Source organism: Idiotropiscis lumnitzeri, chromosome 21 (assembly GCF_059441095.1).
Source record: "Idiotropiscis lumnitzeri isolate Australia: NSW breed Sydney's pygmy pipehorse chromosome 21, RoL_Ilum_1.0, whole genome shotgun sequence".
NCBI lineage: Eukaryota > Metazoa > Chordata > Actinopteri > Syngnathiformes > Syngnathidae > Idiotropiscis > Idiotropiscis lumnitzeri.
In genome coordinates this window covers 5,722,052-5,742,061 of record NC_142411.1, presented here as the reverse complement: position 1 = coordinate 5,742,061, position 20,010 = coordinate 5,722,052, and the positions used below count along the sequence as shown (strand labels likewise).

General features: G+C 42.1%; 2 protein-coding genes across 5 annotated transcripts; both read left to right on the top strand.

Annotated features, from left to right (window-relative positions):
- Positions 1 to 800: 800 nt before the first annotated feature.
- Positions 801 to 6,804, top strand: LOC148316682 (solute carrier family 23 member 1-like). Of its 2 annotated transcripts, XM_088286325.1 has the most exons (12): positions 801 to 1,003; positions 2,854 to 3,003; positions 3,074 to 3,231; positions 3,415 to 3,574; positions 3,641 to 3,822; positions 3,902 to 4,022; positions 4,083 to 4,239; positions 4,367 to 4,620; positions 5,358 to 5,522; positions 5,597 to 5,705; positions 5,801 to 5,896; positions 5,966 to 6,804. In XM_088286325.1, exons 1-12 carry the CDS (start codon positions 845 to 847, stop codon positions 6,163 to 6,165), a joined length of 1,911 nt encoding a protein of 636 aa, XP_088142451.1. In that variant the 5' UTR covers positions 801 to 844; the 3' UTR covers positions 6,166 to 6,804. The 2 variants fall into 2 exon arrangements, with proteins under 2 accessions (XP_088142451.1, XP_088142450.1); XM_088286324.1 differs by having other exon boundaries at positions 3,415 to 3,822.
- Positions 6,805 to 9,067: 2,263 nt separating this feature from the next.
- Positions 9,068 to 19,912, top strand: gpcpd1 (glycerophosphocholine phosphodiesterase 1). 3 transcript variants are annotated; one of them, XM_088286647.1, is made up of 20 exons: positions 9,068 to 9,249; positions 10,210 to 10,275; positions 10,401 to 10,491; positions 10,592 to 10,676; positions 11,709 to 11,823; positions 12,311 to 12,352; positions 13,049 to 13,172; positions 13,486 to 13,741; positions 13,811 to 13,973; positions 14,045 to 14,174; positions 14,361 to 14,415; positions 14,530 to 14,625; positions 14,861 to 14,935; positions 15,154 to 15,193; positions 15,290 to 15,348; positions 15,429 to 15,494; positions 15,565 to 15,701; positions 16,080 to 16,215; positions 16,301 to 16,461; positions 18,705 to 19,912. In XM_088286647.1, exons 2-20 carry the CDS (start codon positions 10,227 to 10,229, stop codon positions 18,907 to 18,909), a joined length of 2,085 nt encoding a protein of 694 aa, XP_088142773.1. In that variant the 5' UTR covers positions 9,068 to 9,249; positions 10,210 to 10,226; the 3' UTR covers positions 18,910 to 19,912. The 3 variants fall into 3 exon arrangements, with proteins under 3 accessions (XP_088142773.1, XP_088142772.1, XP_088142774.1); XM_088286646.1 differs by having other exon boundaries at positions 9,068 to 9,335; XM_088286648.1 differs by having other exon boundaries at positions 9,069 to 9,335; positions 11,709 to 11,784.
- Positions 19,913 to 20,010: the final 98 nt, after the last annotated feature.

The window sequence follows — 20,010 nt, the reverse complement described above, 5'->3', positions numbered from 1 at the left end:
ATTTTGCATCAATTACAAGATATTATTTGAGTAAATATCTGTTTCGACCTTCGCAAAAAAATAGTAGTTGAGAAATGTGATTAATCGCAATTCATCATGGAATTTTTTGGTGATTAATTAGTTAAAAAATTAATTAATCACTTGGCAGCACTAATATATAGATATATAAATATATATATATATATATATATATATTTATATATATATATTGGACATTTGTTGGTTAGTAATTAGTTATTGACAGTGGAAAAGTCTACACACCCGGGTTCCACTGTTAGGATTTTGTCATCTAAAAAAAAAAAATGAGCCCAAGACAAATTATTTTTAAATATTTTTCCACCATGAATGTGCTCTATCACCAGTCCAACTCCAGAATATAATGGGGGTTGGTTCCACAAGAGTGCACATCTAGTTGTTACTCGGAATGTGGCTGTGTTCATGGTTAACCAATCTCAGTTAAATTCGTGTTGTTTAGGAGTCAGCACACATCTGCCAAAATTCGTGGTACCTCTGATTATGCCTTTTATGTGTTCTCGTGGGCTCCTGTATTTGAATGTTGGACATAAATGGGGCGGTGCTATAAAAACGTGACAACCTCGAATGTAGGCCATTATAAACATTCTTGGATGGGTGACGAAAGTCTTTGTCCCCGATGCGACGGATTTCACTCCATCGACTTTTGTTTACTACACCAACCACGTGATGCTGATGTAATGACTGAAACTTGGACCTGGCAAAGCAAACATTCGATGAGATCCAGTCCTTTCAATCATTAGCTGCCAGCAATGACAAACGATGGTGCACTTGGCAAACTAACCCGACGATAACCGCAGGTGTACAGTTGATGGACACGAGCACGTCCGCAACCATGAAAAGTTGCAACGCTCAAACGTCTCCATCTACTTTTTCCTCCGCGTCTTCTTCTGCTCCTGCGGGAACATTTCGACAAGGGCGGTCAGCGCGGGTATCAGCCAGCTCTTCACACTGCCAGGAATTTATTTGGGTAGGTAAAGCTTGATTTAAATCCAAATACCATATTAAGTGTCTGTGTCGAGTGTGAGAGCAGAATAGTCTTTGAATGGAAATTGATTTTCTAATCTGTTGATTTTATATTAATTTCCAAGATTTTACTGAGGTTAATATCTAGCGTGTGTGTATGTGCAAGTGTGCTTGAAAGCGTTTTTTTGTTTTGTTCTACCAAACTTTTATTGCATTTTTCTCCTATATATGAGTAAACGAGGGGAAAAAAAGGATCTTAATGAGATCTTTCGGGAGGTAAAAAAAAAAAAACAAAGGAAAAAAAGTGGAAGATAAGTACTATTGAGCCAAAATCTTTTTGTATGAATAATTAATGAGCATTTTGTGGATATTAAGTCTCATTTAGTCTTCTTGTTGCACGACGGAGAATAAAGTCAAATAAAATCGGGACACCCATGTGAGTGTTGATGGTTGTTTCTTCTTTCCACCATTTTGTAACCTTTTTGTTCGACACTGACGATAAGTGTTGTTCACGCAGGTGAAAGGTCAGCAAGATGCAATACAATTGTTTTCGATCGTGTCCGGCTTCAGGTGACAGGTGTCAATCAAGTCCAGTCCTGATGCTCGATAAAAGAGGACGTTAACCTTTAATTCGATGGATAACCTTGTTGTTTACAATAATTATATTACTAGACTGGGGCTGAATTTGGAGTTTTTTTGAATACGCAAAATCAAAATGGCCACTTTATTGTTCATCATCAAATTAGCATGTTAGTTTATTAATTTATGAACTTTTTTTTTTTTTTTTGGAAATAGGTAATTACAATGTTATTACTTCGCACTCGAAAAGATTTGCAAAACACAGTTAAAGTTAGTCATTTTGTTTTCTTGTCGGTTAGTTCATTGAGTAGTGAGCTAGTCAATGATCACAGTTGTCGATTACTTTTTGAATGGATGGTTTGGGTTCATTAAGCAAGTTAGGTCATTTGTTGTGATATTATCCGTAAGTAAGAGCCATATGGTATTTTTGTACAAGTATACTGGAAGCACATATGCGACCACAAAAAACTTTTTGCCCGTATTTTGCCAGACCTGTGACATACTGAAACAACAAAGAACATTACGAGTTCTTGTGTGTGCGCCCGTTGGGGTATTTCTCCTAACATGATAAAAAGTCTTTAATTAGGAATTGCTTCTATAATCTCCCAATATGAAAAATTAAACCCTCAAATCATTAGTGGGCCAGCAGCCTTTAAGTGTTATTATGCAAAGAGGTGTCTTGAGACCATAAATCAGATAAGTGTGTTGAGTGCACACTATTGTTGTCATAATAAATAAATAAAAAAATTAAAAAAAATAAATAAATAAATAAAAAAAATATATATATATATATATGTATATATATATATATATATATATATATATATATATATATATATATATATATATATATATATATAAAATGATTCAAATACAAGTGACTTTAACATTTTTTTTCCAAAATGTTTGAATGTTATGAATTTTAGCTCTTTTTTCTGACTTTGTGGGAAAACCCTTTTATAGTAATTGGATTAGGACTGACTTGAAAAAGGTGTAATAAAGGAGTAATAAGCAGATTTATTGTCAGGCTTCCATGAACATACCTTTAATGCGAACCTGTTTTAATGACTTCACTTTTGTAAATATATTGAGTCGTACACATTCTCACGGGTAATTATTATGTAATAACTGTGTACATAATTACTATGTAGTATGAGTTTTAAAGTCAAGATTAAGGACTTTCTGAGTGTTACCAGTTTGAGCCTGAGGGGAGGTTTATTATTTGTCTTTCTGAGTTCTCTTTGCATGTCTTTGCATGTTTGGGGACACGTTTAGATGGATGAGGACAAATTGCATCCCGGGGGAGAACCCCTCAAGCCTTTCATCCGTGAAAACGGTGGGGAAGTGGACCGTAACAAGAGTGCGACAGTGTACAGTGTGACCCAGACCCCGCCCTGGTACCTGTTAGTCTTCTTGGCCTTTCAGGTGATTAAAAAAAAGGGTGCTTTTCCAACATCCCCGTCCAATTTTCCATGACATCTTCTCTGCTCTGCAGCATTACCTGACAGCATTCGGCAGCAACATTGCCATCCCGCTTATTTTGGCAGATGGCCTTTGTTTGCAGCATGATAGCTTGACCCAGAGTCACCTCATCAACACCATCTTCTTCGTTTCGGGGCTGTGCACCATTCTGCAGGTTACCTTTGGAATCAGGTGCGAGCCGTTGGGAAAATGGAATGTAGTTGTTTTTTTCTAGTGATTACAGCTCATGCTAATTAGCCATCTTGAGAATGAAAATATTGGATATTGCACAAAAATAGACTGCCAGCAAAAATAAGAATAAATTTAAAAAAATGACAACCAAAAATGATCCCCATTGGGTCTTGTTCTCGTTAGGCTTCCCATCCTGCAGGGGGGCACGTTCGCCTTACTCACCCCAGCGTTGGCCATGTTGTCAGTTCCAGAATTCCAGTGTCCCTCTTGGACCAAAAACGCCAGCCTGGTGAACACGTCCTCGCCCGTCTTCATCGAAGTGTGGCAGACCCGATTGAGAACAGTAAGCTGTCTCAACCATTTAAAATTTGGATGGGATGAAATATCAGGTTTCATTCTGCCGCCGCAGCTACAGGGTTCCATCATGGTGGCCTCCGTCGTGCAGATCCTACTGGGATTCTCTGGCCTGGTTGGCTTCCTTATGCGCTTTGTCGGCCCGCTCACCATCGCGCCCACCATCTCGCTCATCGGGCTGTCCATGTTCAACGCGGCTGGCGTCAGGGCCGGCAGCCACTGGGGGGTCTCGGCCATGTGCGTCTGCGACACTTCAAGTGGAAGGGGGGTTCGTGTCCATTAATGGGTCCACGGTTTTTCCTAACATGCACTCTAGGACCGCGGCCTTGATAATCCTGTTCTCCCAATACTTGCGACTCATCGGGCTCCCCATTCCGGCATACAGCAAGGCCAGGAACCTGCACACCAAAAAGTTCTACATCTTCCAGATGATGCCTGTAAGGTCTTCACAATGCTACGTTAGTTAGCATACGATGCTAACTAGTGATGTTGGTTAGATTCTGCTGGGCATTGCGGTGTCCTGGTTAGTTTGCCACCTGCTCACCATCTATGACGTGCTGCCATCTGATCCGGACCGATACGGACACCAGGCCCGGACTGATGTGAAGGGGGACGTGGTCAGTCAGGCTTCCTGGTTTGTCCTGCCTTATCCGGGTAAGCATTCCCATCGATCCACAAATTGTTTAGGTTCATCTAGAGATACAGAGTTTCTCGAGCTATGGCTCACGGACGCTTGAGCCCAGTTTAAGAATCCCTGATCGAGATCCGCCTTTTTCTCCAGGCCAGTGGGGCACCCCGACGGTGAGCCTGGCGGGCATTATTGGCATGATTGCGGGAATCGTGTGCTCCATGGCCGAGTCGGTGGGCGACTACCACGCGTGTGCCAAGCTGTCAGGGGCGCCGCCTCCACCCAAGCACGCAATCAACCGTGGAATCGGCATGGAAGGGATTGGCAGCCTGTTGGCGGGGGCCTTCGGCTCCGGTAACGGCACCACCTCGTTCAGCGAGAACGTGGCTGCCCTGGGCATCACAAAGGTTTGAAAAAGAGCGCTGAAACATTTTTAGGGTTGTGACTTGAAAGTATCTGCTTTTATATATTTTTTTTTTTGGGGGGGGGATATTTATTACCCTATAATGTTGGAATGTGGGGGCTTTAAAGTCATACCACCAAGCTGTACAGAAGGTGGACTTGCTGGTATTATTCAGGTCAATTTCTCTCGCCCAGTTGTGGGAAAACTACGGCCCGGGGGCTACATGTGGCCCATTGAACGTTAAAATTCGGCCCGCCAAAGATTGAAAAAAAATGGAATGAATAAACATGTTCATGTTTCATTTTCTAAAAACTGTTGTTTTTCAAAGACATAAATATTGTTATAATGCTTTTATTCGCTTTAATTTAAAATTAAATAAATTTTAAAAAATTATTTAAAAAAATTTTAATTATTTTTTTTTTTTCTCCAATGAGGTGAGGTTCCCAAAACACTCCATCCATCTGCTCCTGGTCCCGCCCCTCTGTCAAATTTTAGAACCCATTGTGGCCTGCCAATCAATCTAGCCCGTCTACTCGTAGCTTAAGGGCAGAAACAGTCAGATGTTGTCTCGTAGTATTCATTGTTCCATCAATAAGAACAAGTGGTCCAGGTCCTGAAGGAGCAAATCTGTCAACACATTGTTTGACTGTTGGTGTGATGGTCCTGTGACTTTTAAATCTTTAGGAACATTTTATCCGTAGCGTTCCAACTTCTTGAACGTGCGATGTTGCCATGGCGCAGGTGGGAAGTCGAGTGGTAATTCTATTCAGCGGAGTCGTCATGATACTGATGGGGGTCCTGGGTAAAATCGGAGCCATCTTCTCCACCATCCCCAACCCCGTGATTGGAGGAATGTTCCTCATCATGTTCGGGGTCATTGCTGCGACGGGGATCTCTAACCTGCAGGTGAACTGGAGTGACTTTTTTATCCAGTTGTCATGAGCTTACATTGTGCTTGTTTGCCCCCCCCCTCCCAAAAGTCAACAGATATGAATTCCTCCAGGAACATCTTTGTGTTCGGTTTCTCCTTGTTTTCTGGCTTGGTCATTCCCGACTGGGTCGCCCAGAATCCGAATATTTTGGTCACAGGTGAGAGTCGCATCTTTCTGCTGCCATGAAACTCCACCTGGACCCCATTTTGAGAACCGCTGCCCGAATTACCCTCTAAAAAAAAATTTCCGTAGGTCAAAGAGAGGTGGACGCAGTGCTGCAGATCCTTTTTACAACTCAAATGTTTGTTGGAGGCTTCCTGGGATTCGTCTTGGACAACACCATTCCTGGTAAGTTGACGACTTGAAGTCCCCTCAGGCGCCAACTTGCTCTTCTTCAAAAGAGTTCTCGTGACGCAGGTACCAGAATCGAGCGCGGACTTTTTGCCGTGGATGAAAGTCACCTGGAGGCCTCGGGTACCTTGGAAAGCGAGGACATTTACAACCTCCCCTTCGGCATCACCAAGTTTCTGTCGTCACTGCCTTGCGTTCGCTATGTCCCGTTCTGCCCGTGGGGAGGTCAAAAGACTCGGTGCAAGTCAGACCAAGGCACGCGCTAGAAGACAAGAATGCATCAAGAAATTCTTGGACTCTCACTTTTCGGGTTTGGCTAGAATATACATTACCTTTCAAGATACCATGACTTGTCATTACGGGGCACGGGAAGGCCGGAGCCGGAATCGAACCCGCGACCTCTGCACTGTGAGGCCATCGTCCTAACCAGTCGTCCACCGTGACAACGCTTGACCTACATGGGGTCCTCTGCTGTCGACTCTTGTTTACGGGGGTTCTACCCCCAAAGGTTTTGCTTTTTTACCCTTGACCCTCTTTTGTAAAATTCTGGTACTCTCCCTTTATTTAGCCGTGGAATCAGTATCCTCTGTGTAAAATAATTCTGGATACAAGTCTCTTTTTCATACCTCTAACACTATTACATGTTGGGAAACATTTGAGTTTTCTTGTTTGTTTGTTTTTTTTTATTCTTTTCGAGTTTTGGTGCTTCTTTTACATAAGCGGTTTCCTATCTGTCTGGGCAACAGAATATGTGGCTCACAATAAGGTTTTTATCGCCGCATTCACTCAGTCTTTATTACGTTGCTTTACAATGATTCCATGAGGGATAAAAGTCTGCATGAAAGGAAATAACTCAGAATGTTATCAGACTCCAGTATAGTAATAAAAAATTAGATGCTCGTCCAGGAGTGACCCAGGATGAACCTTTCTTGATCCTCTGATATGCTCGCAAAGTCCAGTGACCATTTTTAAAATCCTACTCTCATAACCTAATCAAAGATTTAAACACTGATTTGGGAGTTAATTTAACACTGATTTGAGTGTCTAATTTGAAACCCTAATCCATGTCATGAATCAATCATACAATTTGTATGAAACTATAACTTGCGTCGCCGACCTTTGTTTGACAGTCTAACCAGCTCCTGGTAATCTGCAACTTGAAACCCTACACTGAATTAAAACGTGAATTTGAAACAAAGGCTCAGGACTCATCACATTAGAGCTCATTATCGCTTATCAACTATCATTAAATTATGGGGTTCGACAAATCCGTTTTTATTTCCCAATCTATATTTCATCAGGCGGCTATCGAGCCATTACTAAGATCGACGGGGTCCTCCTGAAAGCTTTCTCTCTGCAAGTGTGCCTTCTGAACATTAACAGAAATGAGACTCGGTGTGAGAACTCAAATGGAAAATGTGAGTACTAGAAAAGACAAAACGGCATCTTTTGATCTTCACTACACCACGTCGTAGCCGTACGATTATGCGGCTGGTAAGTCTGCACAAAGTTTATTATCATGATTTGAATTATGTCAGGTGTTGATGTGTATTACAACTCATTATCTCATTCTATTTCTGTTTCTCTCTTTACACAAACCAGTGTGACAGGGGTCAATATTTAATTACGCTACAAATCCGTCGGCCTTCCCCCTAGTTGCAATGGATAACCCTCACAGGGCGCTTAAATCCAGTCGGCGGTCATTAACAGACTTACTCGAGTGAGAAGCTGGGCAGAGTTTAAGGAACGGCTCCCCTCTAAAATTAATAGTCATAATAAATAGTTTTAATAAGCCACCATTCCGAATTAGAATGAGATTCAAGCATGCAGGTCAAGCCAGCGCGAAGGAAGTTGCCGTATTATTTTTCAACACTAGGTGGTGGTAAAGACCAAAGTTGGATTTTGTAGAGTGACATATGTATTCATTTTAGCGAAAAATTGAGCAGGTAAATAAAGGGTGGTTGTCTGTTCCGGGTCATACTACTGTGTTTTGATCATTTGGAATTTTTAAACTCAGCCACACCATATCAGGCGGTCTTTTTACTCAAATATTGAGACAATTCAGTGAGGTCATATAACGCTTTACTGAGTGTCACAATTTACTCAGTGTGCGTCGTGACGAGTGAAAGTTTGCACATTCAAAGCACCTGTTTGTTAAGATTAGATTTTATTTGTCTTTGAGCGGGACAGTACAAACATCAACCCCCCCCCCAAAAAAAAAAAAAACAAACAACAGTGCAATACATTTATAGCAAAAAAAATGAGAACTTATATAGCAAAAATAATTGACATCTAAGTGCCTTCTTTTTTCTTTTGATAAACTATTACCGTTTTCTGAGGCATTTTTTAAAATACATAATCAACTATGTAGAGAATGCGCCCTCTGCTGCTACCATGTGGTAATACACGCCCCACTAGTTTCATGGCCCCCTGAACACACTTATTTTGTCATTATTGAAACTGTAACTCAAAACCAAAGGGCGAGACTTTATAAATCTGTAACGACATAAAAGAACGTCCTCGTTGTTGGGTTTTTGCTTTGATGGTACTCCGTAAAACAAAAATACATTTTAAAATGACTTCGCTCAGGTGCGCGTTTAGTCTTGGCAACGATTACAACTGTAGCTTTTGGCTAGAATAAAGCGAGTAAAGCACTATTGTGTCAAGCCTGTTGATTGGGACGAAGTGAAACTGTGGTTTACGACCACCGCGGATGTTGCCAAACGCATCACAAGCAATGCGACTTGTTTGACCTTTGTTTTAAAAAGAGAAAGAAAAGAAGAGGAAAACACGAGACTTTGACCACTAAACACGTGAGCACGACTACCAACATATGAACGTTATTGCCCGGCCTGTTATCGAAACCTTAGATAATAAACTGCGATTCAGTTCTGGGCGGTTTCAGCTTGTTTAGTATGTGGCGAAGGGGAACCGGAAAAAAACAAGACGAACAACGTCAACGCGGGCTTTCAAAATAAAACACCTGTGTGTTGTATGCGAAAGAAAAAATGTTAAAGGGCAATATTTGACGAATAAACGATTTTAATTATAACTCTGTCTTCATACTGTCGACTTATTGATAGCACGTTGCAAAAATATTACATTTCAATTTAGTTTTAATTTTCTTTTAATTTGAAATCGCAAATTACATTGTCGCTAACGGCTTGTCTGCTCTGCTGCGCTACGAGTCAAGGCAAACACATCTTTTGTTTGACGAGCCCTGTGGTTTCTGCAACACACAACGAAAGTTAAAGCGTGTTCTTTAATGGTGATTAAAAAAAAATCTAAGTTAAATTTGGCAGTATCATTCGGTGTCGGACGGCAATGACTCGCGGCAGGCTTGTGGAGAGGTTCGTGACCACTCATAAAGATGCCTTTGTAACCTAATCAACCGGCCTCGCTTCAATCATGAAGGTTCCCATCGCTGCATAAGAAGGTAATGATCGACAGTGTTGGGAATTCAACTATCATCTGACTCCATTAAATTAATCAAACACGACCTACATTCATCCAACAATTGTGCGCGCTCCAATTTGGGAGAGAAATGACTGGAAGCCGGCAACTTCACACGGGAGTGGATTTATTCCTAACAGGAGATCTTGTACAAAGTCTGAGAGGCCCGGTTACAGTAACCAACAAGTCCGGGACCCTTCGCGTCTGCACACTCAGTTCTCCGACGTGCGGCTCATCCTGCACAAAACATCTGCCACCCATGCATTTCACACAGCCTGGCCTAACCTTTTCTCATACATTGAATTAAAGCCCAATGAGTAAATATCTTTATTGCATTAAACTCAATACATGTCACTTGTAGTCAAGCTTATAAAATCCTTTAACAGAAAGCTGTCTGACTAGCTTTACACGGCATAAGTAATTGAAATAATGAGCCATTTGTCCATTTATAAATAACCAGTCACCGACATCCGGGATTCTGCGCGTCATCAATACACGTTGGCAGTTTATTTGCTAAGTTTATTGTACTTATTCCCCCCAAAAAACAACAACCGTTAACCATGAATGTGAGTGTGTGTTTTCGATGTCATTTACATTACGTGAGGGCATTCAGTTGATAGGCGTACTCGGAATAATGTATAATTTGTCTTATTTTAATCACTGCTAGAGTAAGTCTAGAAAGCATCAAAGCTTTTTCCAGTACATACGGGTATTTGCAAATGTATGGTTATTTCAAATAATCTCGTCACCGTTCAAGGAAAAGATTTACTATCTACAGTATTTACATTAGATGCGGTTATTTGAGTGACAAATGTACATCAAGTAATGTGTATTTTCCCCTTGTTGGCATATGTCAGTCGTCACTCTGTCAACAATGGACGTCTCCCAAGTGACCCTGACTGTCAGAGGAGAAACATGTCCAGGTTTGTTCAACCCGGCCGACAACAAAAAAAAGAAAAGTACAAATAAATCAACTCAACCCTGGCAGATTTGTGAAGTCTTGAATTCTAGTGACTTTTATTAAAGTAACTGTTTTAAATTTCCTCAGGCGAGGTGATCGCCGTGGTTGGGAGCTGTAGATCCCTTGGCAGCTGGAGCTACCAAAAAGCGGTGGTCTTGAACGCCCTGAACGATGAGGGGTTCGTGATAACTAGGTTTTGCAATTGCAATTTCACAAAAGCTCAAAAGAGAACTTTTTCCCCCCCATCCCGACTGCAATGTCCGCTCTTGCTTCACCAGGAATACTTGGACGACAACGGTCACCAGTCCCAGGGGAGTCGAGGTCATGTACCGATATTTCAAGGGCTTCTTTCTCGAGGCAAAAGTGAGTCATTTTTATGTTAACGCACTGATCCCTTAAGTCAAATATCTTGTAATTGTTCAATTGGAATCGAGTGTGGCACTTAAAATTGAGTAATGAAGTTTTCAAGTAAATGTGTCCAAAAGATGCCCTTCATCGCACCTCCTCAAAAAGAGAGTCTTTACTTGTAAATTATTTGTGTGTTCATAATGTTGAGACATTAAAATGAGCTAACAATCCTCTATGAATGTGTTATCAAAGAGCAAGTCATTTGATGTATAATTTTATTATGCGCTGAAAAGAGAAATGTACTATGAAGCTTCAATAGCAAGCCTTTTAAATAATTTCCAGTTATCTTAGTTACGATAGAAAAAATGCAACTGTTTTCACCTTTTTTTGTTCCTTGCCTGAAGCAAAGAAATTGTGCCAACATGACTCCTCTCAGTTGTTTTCTATCTTGTGACATGTCCAAGCGCGATCGAGCTAATGTCATGGATGTCTTCTGGCAGGCCGAGAAGTACTCTTGTTTTTTTTTTTTTTTTTTTGGCAGTGTGAACTCGGGATCATTGTCCCAAAATATATTTTTAAAACTATTGACCTTGACCTTCCTATGCATGTCTGTGAATTATCTAATCTAGTTATATTGCTGCAGACTCGACTTAAGGTGGTTGAAAGCGTCGCTGCTTGTGCGAACTTTCCTGTCATAAATGAGACGATAATCTCACGGCGTGTTACGTCATATGCACGTGTGTACTACTAAGTTGTTGGTAAAACATTTTTGTTACTATTATATATTTTATGTACAATTTTTCTTCACAAATAATACTTCAAATTTAAAATGCTCTAAAACTGCTTTCTCTTTTAAGTACGTCAACAACCTTGGGCTGCAAACCACCTGTCACATTTTAAAGACATGCGATGTTTATTTATTCGTGTCTGATGGTCTGGTCCCGAGATGACTGAAGAAGCAGACCGAAACGTTTTATTCATGCTGTCTGCATTAAAACTGTGGAGAAAAAAAAAAACCTAAAACAAAAACAAACATTGTACTTTCAGAGTGCGGGCGATCCTTGTCAGGTGATAGTCAATGTGTGGGAGAGCCATCATCATCCCCGCACCGTGAGCCCCACAGGTATTACAACAGGTGCACCATGTGCTTGGCTTGGGCAAAGTGAGTTCATAAAATCCTTGTAGAGCTTTAAAAAAAAAAGTCACTGGTTCTGTAATGCACCCCCGCCGAACTTTGAGCACACGTTGGCACGTGAAAGCGATGAGCAATACTTTGTGGAGCCAGCTTTGTCACCGCTGCAGGTATTGCATGGGGTAGAATGACTAAAAGTACGGCAATGATTGCGCTTACAGGCCAAACTGGTTCTGGATAAGCTGACAGGATCAACATCTTTTTCGCACCACCCTTTATTAGGGTTACGTGATTATTCTTGGTTGCAGATGTTTTTATTTATTTATTTTTTTTTTGTAATATCTGCCGGTGGTAGCGGTGGAAAGGAAAGGCATCAAGTTCAGAGCATGGTCTTTAATAGTTGCAATCGTGTATTATTAATATAGGGTAACTATTAACGGGAGAAGCTCTGGATAGCTAAGTTTGAATTTTTTTTTCTTTATTGCACATCCTCTAATGGTGTTTTCCATCATTCCAGAATCTCACCTGAGTGTCAACAACGGGCAATTTGGAATTCACAGTAAGCATCTATTTATATTGTTGCTGTCCAACAATATATGCGACATATTCTGCCCGCATGATATGTACAATAAATGCATGAGGGCTAACCACACGTTCAATGCTAACTTGCGAGCGTTTATTTCCCCGTCGGGGTTGAGTTACGCTCGCGTGTAATTGCACATTTGCTGCTGCTAACCGCACCGCTCTCCACACTTATACCGTCTACCCCAGGATCCCGCCCCCCATTTGTACCTCTGGCGCAGATTCAAGGCCGATCTTTTGCACCTCTGCCCCCTGCTGGGTGATTTTTACATGATTCACAATGCGGACAAGCCTGATTCTCAGTCAGAGGTTGCATCAGACCCTTATGTACACTATGACGTAAAAAAGACAGAAAACGTACTTATACGTCTTTGGTAGAGAGCGCCATTGCTTTTATTTTTTTCACTAAATTAGTGTCTTCTTATTTGTATTGAAATGTATTTTTGTGAGAAATCAGTTTTGCTTGCTAAGATTTAGAAAAGTAAAAATTGTGTTTATTTTACATTTTATCGTCGTATGAAGCCGCCTTACATGAACACAGAACTGAAATTAAGCATGAAATACGTCCTTCCTCATTACACAAAAAAAAAAGAAAAACGTGATAATCCTCATTGTCAGCAATCGCCACAGACAACACGGGCTGACTTATTTCCTGTGTCCTCCGATATTTTAGATGGCATCAAGTGCATTGACATCGGCTGGCTCACGTGCCAGACGGAGATTCGCCTGCGTCTGCACTATTCCAAGATGTCTCCGGTGTCCATCACCAAGAAGAAATTCAAGAAGTCCCGCTTCAGGTAGGCCGCAACTTAACAAAAACCCAGCCCCACACTCGTGAGGGAATTTTTTTGAGCGCATGAGTTGACTCCTCCTTCATTTGGAATGAAACACAAGCAGCAAGCAGACGTTGACCTCCGCCAAGGCTGAAAATCATGATGGAGCATGGCTCATTGTGTCTACAAGGAGATCAATTTTTTTTTTCAATTTTATCTCTTAAAAAAAAAAAAAAAAAAAAGAGGCATAAATGCAATTTACCTCATGTCGCAGCGTTGGCTTTGACTTTGCATTTAAAAAGTACTTGAAAGAAATAATAAGAGGTCATCTGTTCAGGATCAAACTGACGCTGCAGGGCGTTGAGGAGGACGACGACGAGGATGATGACGAGGAGGCGGGCCACTCACGCAACGTGTCGTCTCCGCACAAGGTGCCCACCACCCTGGAGATCAGCATGATCAGCCCCAAATGCTACAAATCGCGCCACTCGCAGCCCGAGTGCGGCTACGCCCTGGAGCCCTCGCAGTGGAGCGAGTACAGCATCCACAGCATGGACCCCGACAACCTGGAGCTCACCTTTGAGTTCTTTGAGGCAAGACGACCCGCCCCGGTGGAGGTGATGACGACTTTGAAAGGCTTCCTCTAACAGCGCGACTTGCAGGAGGATCTGAGCGAGCATGTAGTCCAAGGCGACGTTCACCCGGGGCACGTGGGCACCGCCTGCCTCCTCTCCTCCACTTTCCTCGAGAGCGGCAGGGACAACGGTTTGGTCACGCTGCCCATCATGGGGCGCAACTCCAGGCAGACCATCGGCAAAGTGCGAGGTAAAGAATCCGTAAAGACGGGAGGACGAGACGAGAGTGAGGAAGCAGCAGGACTATTTGTTGTGTTGCAGTGGACTACCTGGTGATCAGGCCCATCACGGGGCTGCAGTGCGACATGAGCGCCACTTTCGCAAAGTACTGGAAGAAAGGAAGGTCCTTGAATGTGGGCCACCGGGGAGCTGGCTGCACACAAGCGACCAAGTACGTAAAGTTTTTTTTTTTAAATTTGCTACTTTAACAAAATGATCTGAATCATCTAATTCCAGGAAGCTATGACTTTCTGCCATTTTGTTTTAAAGAACATTTCATTATTGGGCGTCTCTGGCATATATTGAAGACAAATGTGCCATTACTTGTACTAAATAAATATACACTTTATATTTTCAGGCATCACAGAGTGCGAGAGAACACCATTGCTTCATTTAAGAGCGCCGCCAAGCACGTAGGTCTCTTCAGATGGCGATGAAAGCAGCGCAACCGTTTTTTTTTTGTTAGTTTTTTTTTCTTTTTTGACAGTACGCTGTTAAAAACCCTCCCGCTTTGTTTGGACACGCAGGGGGCCGCTTACGTGGAGTTCGACGTCCACCTCTCTAAGGACGCCGTGCCCATCGTGTACCATGACCTCACGTGCTGCATCTCTACTAAGAAGAAGGTAACACGCTTGGGTTGAGGTTGCAAAGTGCACACGAGTGACGACGTAACATTTTGTTGACGGGCGCCAGGGAGTGCTGAAGAGCAAAAAAAAAAAATGAAAAAGCCATAGTCATGCCCCACTTTGTAGTACACTGACTCAGTGACTTCTACACAGTGTCATGTGGAACGAGAGAAGCATGTGGCAAAACACAAGCCCTTATCTTGACGTCGATGTCTGTTGTGCCGTTTTCCAGAAAAATGATCAGCCTCTCGAGCTAATTGAGGTGCCTGTGAGAGATCTGACATTTGATCAGCTGCAGCTTCTGAAGGTAAAAACCACAAACAGCTCTAAATGTTTTTTTTTTTTTTTAATCTCTCTGACATTACAGTGCCAAACAACGTATGCTGTAAATCTCAGGATTTAATTTAGGAGAAAAGTTCTGTTTTGATATTTTTGCCGCACATTTTCCCGTCTCGGGTCTTACAGCCCATTTGCGATTGCCGTGGCGTTCTGTTGTTAAGTGCGGTGTTTGTGTTGTTTACTCAGCTGGCTCACGTCACCGCCATGAAGGGAAGCGATCTCAAAGGTCAGTTTATTTATTTTTTTATTATTCCCCAAAAGCTGATTCAGACGTGACATTAAATGAACAAAACGCAGCTGACCGAGCAATGTGTTGTTTCAGACGTGATGGAGGACGAGGACGAGATCGACGAGCATCAGCCCTTCCCGTCACTCTCGCAGGTAAGACACGCAGCAACTTCTTCTTTTTTTTTTTTTTACTTGTCTATTGATTGAAATCCTTCCTCGTCTGCGATCCGCAGCTCTTCCAGGCTCTCCCAGAACATGTGGGCTTCAACATCGAGCTCAAATGGATTTGTCAGATGAAGGTAACGTGTCTAAAAACGCAACAGCAAAATGTACGGGACAGTGTTCATGCTTCAACATTTATCTCGATAGGACGGGTCCTGGGAAGGCAATATGTCGTCCTACTTCAATATGAACAAGTTCATAGACATCGTTTTATCCTGCGTTCTGCGCGAAGCAGGCAAGCGACGCATCGTCTTCTCTTGCTTCGACCCCGATGTCTGCTCCATGTAAGTTTGCACGCAACCATTAATCTACTTGATCAAACTAATGAATAAACGTTATAAAAATGCTATCTGGCCAAACTCTTTACAGCCAATATAAGTAGCTTAACTCATTTACTGCCATTGACGGCAAAAGACGTCAGAGATCCATTTTTTTTTTTTAATTTATTATTTTTATTTTTTTTTACCCGGCTGGCAGTGAGTTAATTGAATTTTAAACGCCAAATTTCACAGTTTATGTCAAAATGCGAATAAAAGCAATATTTCACTTGTTCCATTCTTGGGGCCAATCTCGGAAAACTCGTAAAATTGCAAGTTGAAAAAAACATGTGTGGTACAGAAGTAGCATGTCAAGTCATATCAATATTTATGTTTGTGCCTCAGGGTGCGCCGCAAGCAGAACAAGTACCCCATCCTTTTCCTGACGCAGGGCGTCTCTGAAAAATATCCTGAGTTGATGGACATCCGCTGCCAGACCACCGAGATCGCCATGAGCTTTGCTCAGAGCGAGGACATCCTCGTATGAGGCCGCACACCACGCTACGTACGTTAAACATGAGTGTCTGGACATGAGACTGAAATTTGTCAACCAATGTTTTATCCAGGGCATCAGCGCTCACACTGAGGAGCTGCTGACCAACGTCAGCCTCATCGGGGAGGCGCAGGGCAAAGGCCTGGTGGTGTTCAGCTGGGGCGACGACAACAACGAGCACGAGAATCGGAGGAAGCTGAGGGAGCAAGGCATCGACGGACTCATCTATGATAGGTAAGACGTCATGTCTCCCGTTTTCTTTTTTTTTTTTGTGGGTGGCGAACGAGTTGGAGCGTATCCCTGCTGACTTTTATTTTTTGACCATTACTTTTCAGGGGAGAAGCCTTTTTGCAAAAATAAAAGTATGTAAAATACTAACAAACTTGCTCTGAAAACGAATTAAAAGTAAAAACAGAAAGTCCAAACGAAATAGAAAAACAACTATAATGACAAATTCAAAACTATTGTAACACAAAAGCGCACGCAGGGAGATCACAGCTGAGATTTGAACCCAATCCTCAGCTGTGCGACATCTACGTGCCTAAATCATTTATTTTGGCTTCTTACAGCCCGCTTGCATTGCTGCTTTTTGGGCAAGTGACCAAATTGTTAGTTGCGTTACCACCTCCTGCATAATTTACTGTATGACGAACGAGAGTAATTTGGCCTCGGCAGAGGTCCGTTCCGGTCGGTTGTGTGTTCATTCTGGAGCAGGTCACAGAGTTCGCTGCAAGGTCAGCACGTTTTGTCTGTTTCTCTTCTGCTTTCTCACAAGTTTGTTTGTGCAAAACACACTTCCTCCACGGCTTCATGCTCATGCTTGTCACGTCAGACAAGAAAATAATCACCCGTGGGCGACCTCTCCTCTGCTCCTCCTCTACATTCCTCTTCATCTAGCATTGCCACATCTTCCACAGGCACTTGTATTAACTCTTTTTTTTTTTTCCCACCCCCAGAATTACAGACGTCTCTCTGCCAAATTCTGAGTCAAGTCCCTCACATTGCTGTAAAGTGTCTCTTGCATTTCAGTGCTTCAATGCTCATATTTGGCATTTGAAAGCAGGAGCTTCCAATGTTCCTCGGTGATAATGCAAGACAGTTGACTTATTATACACTCCTTATTTATTATTAACCCGCAGTGATGCATTGGGACTGAACCGAACTGAAATGGCTGGTCAACTGCCCTGACTTATCATTTCTTTTGGCCTTATGGACCCTGGCATGCCCCTCGCCCCTCCCTGCTGTGTCTGGGTTGTTTGAAACGTGAATGAACGGCTTTTGCATGAAGCACTTGGCGCGTTGGATGCGTTTCTCGCTACGGGCCACAAAATGGCCCCCAGGCCAAGCTTTGTATATCCTTAATAAGCCTTGTCAGACGTTCGGACTGCACAGAGCAAATTTGAAATGCTTGAGCGTGTGTTTGTGTCTATTTAACATCAAGGTTTTTCGTAGCGCGAACGCTCGTCTTTGATCTCCGCAGCATTTGATCCTCTTGGGGGTTAAAAATGATCGCCCTTAAAAGGATTACCGTCTTGCGTTGCTTTGAAAGCTTAAAAGCTCATCAGCCTTCTGCATGACCAGTTGGGTTACTTAGCTGTCACACTATACTAAAAAAAAAAAAAACTCTCACGCTTTAGACAAAGATATAAAATATTCATCAGTATGACGATTAAGTGTGTACTTACCTTGAAGTTCACTTTTCCAATAGGCACGTTTAGACACACAATTGCTGCCATGACAGACAGGATATTGCCTAAAATGCGGAATGGAATCATGCAATCTAATAATAATAATTACGTGACATCTGGTGTGACGTGAAATAATTGAGGTAGATGGCAACCATTGTTTTTGACACTGCAGGGTGGAGGAAGTTGAGAGTCTTCTCACGCATAGGCACCACTCTGGGTTAGGATTTGGTTTTGGTTTTATATTTGGAGTTAAGGTTTAGATTGCTCTGGGTTTAGGTTTTTGTTTAGGTTAGCAGAGAAGATGTTTGCTCACAGTTATGGTTTAGATCAGCTGTGGGCAAACTACGGTCCGGGGGCCATATACGGCCCGTTAACTGTTTTAATCCGGCCCGCCCAACTTGAAAATAATTAAATGAATAAACCTTGTGAATGTTTTATTTTCTAAATACTGTGTTTTTTTCAAAGACATATATATTGTTGTAATGCTTGTGTTCATTTTCATTTAAAATTAAATATATTTTTTTTCTCCGATGAGGTGAGGTTACCAAAACACTCCAGCCATCTGCTCCTGGTCCGGCCCCTCTGTCAATTTTTTTTGTATGCTTTGTGCTAATGTCAACAAAAATGGGTGCATGAACATGTGCATTTATTTTGCCTCATGTCCCATTTTTGTCACTAAAGTGTCAATTGCTGTGTATCTTAATGAAAGTCACGCCAATGAGAATGTGTTGCTCACACTGCTCATACAAATGTGTAATAACAATAGCAAATGTTTCCTCATTTCTCTAGGATCTGCGAGGACCAAGCGGAGCAGCCTAACATCTTCCAGGTGGAGGAGCAACACTCCCTGCGGGAGGTCATCACCAAGGAGCCCCGTAAGAGTCCCGCCTGCTCCTGCTACTCCATACCGTGCTCCACGGCACCGTGCATCGCCAGCAAGGGGCAGACCTGCAGCGGTAGCGCCGAATCCGACTCGGGCCTCAGCTCCTCGTAGCCCCATCCAGTTCTCACAAAAGGGATTTTGTGTCTTCAGTTTGAACTTTTAAAGCACCTCCATTTTTGTGCACAAAATGTGGTGCCCACCGCACGTTTTGATTGTGGCTCTGCGTTCGGATTTCGGGAATGGATATTAAAGTGTGATATTGGGCATTGGAAACAATAGTTCATCACAGGGGTTACATTCCAGACCCACCTGTTAGTAAACTAGTTTTTAAACGCTATATGTATTTCAACAAACATTCACAAACACAAAATGTATAGAAAATCCATAGAATAATGGAATAAAAATAATCATTTGAGCCCAAAAATGCCCATCCCACATGTTGTACTCACACAGTGAGTGTATTTCAACACTCGCACAATAAAAATTCTGGAAAGGTGAACAGAGACAGAGCGGTATAGCTGGACCGGGATAGGTGAACTGCAATATAAATTAACGGTGATGTATCACAGTATGTGACATAATTTTACATGCCATGTAGCCATTTACCTTAAAAGCAGATCTTAAAATCAAATAAGAGCTTCAAACTTGTTTTTAGCCTGCTTTGGTTAGCGTTTAGCTTTTTTTTTTTTTGCAATTCGCAGACCGCAGGTGTCATTTTTGTGAATTTCAGGAATGGTGGTGATCATAATAAGGCACTTGAAGTATAAAAATGCTACACATCACATTTTAAACTTGATACAAGTTGACTTTGTGGTGCTCATTGGTTCCACTTGTTTATTTTTTTTTATTCCCCATTTGTCACCAATGGGTCAACCATTGGGAAGCCTTAAAAGTTGATGGCGATTTGGAGCTTTTGCCTTCTGTTACATTATTTTAGAGTTCCCCAGAGAACAGTACTTCATTGCACCGATACTTGTTTTGCATTGTCGTGTATTTCATGCAATGTCACGTGATGTGCAATGTGCAACGACGCTTGCATTTGCACACTGAAATGTTGCAAGATGGTGTGAACAAGCATGGTAATCATTGGTTTGAATTAAAAAATCAAGCTGAATATGTTTTTGTTTTGTGTGTGTGATTGCGTTTTCCAGGCTAAGCGCCAGATGACTCATACAAATATACGTTCGTTCTACAAAGTGTAAAATATTTAGT

Excerpts from the sequence above, each read along its gene's own strand:
- gpcpd1 (XM_088286647.1), top strand. The coding sequence starts at position 10,227 with ATGGACGTCTCCCAAGTGACCCTGACTGTCAGAGGAGAAACATGTCCA. Across the intron at positions 14,626-14,860 it reads GCATCTCTACTAAGAAGAAG|AAAAATGATCAGCCTCTCGA; the intron begins GTAACACGCTTG and ends GCCGTTTTCCAG. Across the intron at positions 15,349-15,428 it reads CCTTCCCGTCACTCTCGCAG|CTCTTCCAGGCTCTCCCAGA; the intron begins GTAAGACACGCA and ends TGCGATCCGCAG.
- LOC148316682 (XM_088286324.1), top strand. The coding sequence starts at position 845 with ATGGACACGAGCACGTCCGCAACCATGAAAAGTTGCAACGCTCAAACG. Across the intron at positions 3,232-3,414 it reads CAGGTTACCTTTGGAATCAG|GCTTCCCATCCTGCAGGGGG; the intron begins GTGCGAGCCGTT and ends TGTTCTCGTTAG. Across the intron at positions 5,523-5,596 it reads CGGGGATCTCTAACCTGCAG|TCAACAGATATGAATTCCTC; the intron begins GTGAACTGGAGT and ends CCCTCCCAAAAG.